General features: G+C 39.8%; 1 protein-coding gene across 5 annotated transcripts; it reads right to left on the reverse strand.

Moving 5' to 3' along the window:
• Positions 1-688: 688 nt before the first annotated feature.
• LOC105137067 (probable WRKY transcription factor 23) lies at positions 689-3,050 on the reverse strand. 5 transcript variants are annotated; one of them, XR_844482.1, is made up of 5 exons: positions 2,481-3,050; positions 2,075-2,218; positions 1,520-1,950; positions 1,328-1,386; positions 689-1,151 (listed from the first exon to the last, which is right to left on the reverse strand). XR_844482.1 is itself a non-coding variant. In XM_011042648.1 (3 exons), the coding sequence occupies exons 1-3, from the start codon at positions 2,870-2,872 to the stop codon at positions 1,527-1,529; spliced, it is 960 nt and encodes a 319-aa protein (XP_011040950.1). In that variant the 5' UTR covers positions 2,873-3,050; the 3' UTR covers positions 1,198-1,526. The 5 variants fall into 5 exon arrangements, 1 of the variants encoding a protein (XP_011040950.1); XR_844481.1 differs by having other exon boundaries at positions 689-1,154; XR_844478.1 differs by having other exon boundaries at positions 1,328-1,950.
• Between the last annotated feature and the right edge of the window lie 717 nt (positions 3,051-3,767).

A 3,767-nucleotide genomic window follows, 5' to 3' on the forward strand; every position in this document is an offset into this window, starting at 1 on the left:
GTTTCTTGGACCATTCGAGATGGCATTTCTTGTGACACCGAGGTGCTACTATCGATACAGAATGTTGCAGAGGCCGATTACTTTGCTTTCCAACAAGATTATCCTAGTTGTGCTCTGTCCTATGAAGTCATCTCTGACTTGGTGTTGTGTTCTGCGCCTTGTTTTGGTCAAAGGGACTCGTGCTTTATCGACAGGTTGCTGGGTGTAAATCCGAGCCTTGATGGTAAGTTGAAATGTGCTTTGTCGGGCGCATATGTTCTTGATGCTTATACGGGTGCAAGGTTAATCTTTTCCCAATTGGCGTTGGCACTTTGGCATAGTGGCTGCCTACATGCCAAATACTTGGACAATTGAGAAATTTCAACTTCTAAATCCATCTTTAAGTGAATTCTTAAAGTGCCGGTAGGCGTGTATAATCTCTCTGCAACCATCCGCGATCTCAGGGTGAATTATGACGTTTTAGTCTGAAAATCGCATGATCGGCGATTGGCAGACAAAAAAATTATTTGTATATGACTATATGGTTCTCTGTGGCTGCTGGCACACCCCCATTATCATCCTGAACCCGAGCGACAACCCGTTTGCGCCGCTCGTATATAGTTACTCCACATTGCCTAGGGATCCAATAAGGAATAAAAATATTCCCAGAAAAACAACAATATCACATGGCAAATCGAACGACAGAAAGTGATCAATCCATTTTTTCCATTGATTTATTTAAGTTCACGGTCCCCAATTAGAATCACTGAAACGCAGTCTATATTCTGTCAACATGTGTGCAAGAAATTGACTCTGTCAAGCAGTTTTACCTTTTTAAATCACCATTCTTCAAGGAACCGAAATAATAAATGGCCTGGGCACGGCCTAAAAAAAACAAAAGAGCATTACTTAAAAAAGCTAAAAATAGGAGCAGACTCTGGAGTGGTTAAGATATTCTTCCTCTTTGTTTCCCTCGGTTCATATTCAGAAGAGACAGCACGTTAATTTTCTCCACCAAATTCTCACGACTGGGTTCCTTTTCTAAGAAAAACAAATAATTTTGCGGATTCCCGGACAAAGAGAGAAGCTAGAAAGCTTCCCTAGCAAACTGCATCCTCAAGAATAAACCCTAGCACTCAAAAGTCTTCAGTCCTTGAAATCAATGCACATTCCTTCTACAACAAAAACAAATAGTAAAGGACAAACGAGAAGGTAAGAAGCATTGAAGGAGAAGCAAACTCTTTTTAGCTTATATAGTTTACTCCATATGGTAATCTATCTCTACATACAACCTAAGGGAAGATGGGAGCAACAAAAAAAGAAAAAAAGCTAGAGAAATGAACCCAACTGGATACTCGCCAAAAAGCCGTAAGATGAAGAAGTTTGAGTTCTTCTACAGCTGCAAGTCTGCGAGAGAAATTACGACCAGGAAGTCAGTAAGACATTACATACCATGATGCCATATCATTAAGGGGGTCTTTCATCTGCAACTCTTTTAGAGAAGTCAGTTATAGGGAAACTACAAAGCAGTAACACAGACTTCTCCTCTACTCTTCCTTTAGCATATGGGAGGGGACGAGATCTTGAAGAAGCCCATGATCCTTGAGTAAAGTAGACCCTGAGCTACTGCAAAAGCGCTTCTCATATTGTAGATAATTAATAGCAGCAGCATTTGTGGTGCTTCCATTGTAACCAAAACCCAAAGGTGAGAAGCTGTTGACAAAAGGTGGTTGTTGTCGACTTTGATGTTGTTGATAGAAAGATAGTCTCCTTTGCATTGGCATCACAAAGGCAGCGGTGGACGAGAAACCAGAATCAGATGCAGGTCCAGTAAAGCTTGGACGCGGCATGACCGGGCTAGGATGGGTGTGTTGACCTTCATAAGTGGTCACAACCACGCTTGGATCACTGAAAGACCTCTCCACTCTCTTCTTCACATTACACGAGGCAGTGGTGCAACGATAGTAACTCCTAAATCAAACACACAAGGGCAACGCAAACCCATTAAAATTTCGAATAATATTATGCAAATCTGGAGTCAAATGGCAAAGAAAGCAAAAGGGCGAGAAGAAAGGGTTCACATTGGAGTTAGTACCTAGGAAAAGGGCTATTTTTCACAGCTTTTTGGCCGTACTTTCTCCATCTGTACCCATCTTCCAGATGATCAACCTCGCTCTTTGTCATGAATGCGAACCTCGGCTCTCTCTGTCTCTTCTGATTTGTCTTCTTTGGTTTCAACCTGGAAACAAAGCACAAAACCGCCACACGAATTAGAAGAGCCGTGTCAAATTATGTTCACACACTCTAATTAACCACATGACACCAAAACCCATTCCTATTTTTTTGATTACTAGTCTGAAAGGAGTTCTTAATTTGTAGCATTACACCGAACACAAACACAAACACAAAAAAAAAAACCATCTTCCCCTCCGTCAAATGGGTATCCTCTAAACATAAAATCACAACAGAAAAACAAGTACCGCAAAATACTGAAAACTCACTCTTTCTTGTTCTTTTCTTGCTCCTCTACCTCGTCATCAACACTCTTATTAACAGGCTCATCATTCAAACCTTCACTAGAAGCCGATGAAATCGATGAAGAGTTAGGTGTAGCAGGCTGATTCAACAACTCTGGTGGCGACTCCGTAACTACATGAACATTTGGATCCTGCGCAGGTGGTATCGGTACCTGTATCATATCAAGCAAAGAAGGACTAAAGTCTTGCATACCCAGTAGCTCCATGAACCCTAAAGCGTTCTTATCTCCATCAACAAAGTCAAAACCATAGTGACCCTGCATAAATGGATAGCTAGTTTGAACATGATCATTAGTAGCACTAAATGCTGGAGATCCATCAAATTTCTCAACCTTCACAGCTTCTCTCCTCTCCATACCTCAAAATCAAAGCAGTAAAATCTTCATCAAACAAAAGAGAAGCAGTAGCGTGGGGTTTCTCTTCTCTTCTAGAGACCGAGTGTAGGGTAGGGTTGATCTGATTTTTTATGGTAGGTGGGCAAGTGAGAGGGAAAGCGAGAGTTTTGAGTGTGAAACTAAGCTGAGATTTTGGGGATGGAGAATATAATGGCGAGGTTTTTACTTTTTAGAGCTTCGGGTGGATGAGCGCGTGAGAATGTGAGAAGGCAAAATGGAAGCTGTTGACCGGAAATTGTAGGTCAAGTTATGTACGGATTGAAAACAGAACCGGTCGTCAAATTGAATGCATGAGCATGAGCTTTAAATTCTACTATATTTGTGGGTGTTGTGGACCGACACGCAAACTGATCGAAGCTTTCATGCGTAGATTTGACCGGAACCAGGTCGAAATGTGAACGGGATAGAGTACAGCAACCTGTGTGATGCGTACTGCTCACTCGCGTTAGCATCTATGCATGTGAACGGGGATGAATGGATGAATCCTCCAAGCCCAAAGATCTTTCCTTTTTCCTTTTCCTTTTCCCTTTCAACAGTCTTTTTTTCTCTCTCTTTTTATTTTTTATTTTTTTTGCAAAAAACGAGAATGGATGGAGTATTTCTTTTTGTTAGCTAGTGATGTGCCTGATTGGTACTATTTTATTGGCATGCTCTAAAGAACCCACCGTCATTATTATATTTATATAAGCAGTTATATATTGAAATTATACTTTTTATTTTTAATATTAGCACTTTAAAATAATACAAAAATTCAATTTTAATTTTTCTCAAAAAAATAAAAAATTTAAACAATTAATCCGACTATACTTTTTTTTTAAAATATTTTATTTTATTTTATTTTCTATTTTAAATTAAT

This window comes from Populus euphratica, unplaced genomic scaffold (genome assembly GCF_000495115.2).
Source record: "Populus euphratica unplaced genomic scaffold, PopEup_1.0 scaffold2.1, whole genome shotgun sequence".
Classification (NCBI taxonomy): Eukaryota; Viridiplantae; Streptophyta; class Magnoliopsida; order Malpighiales; family Salicaceae; genus Populus; species Populus euphratica.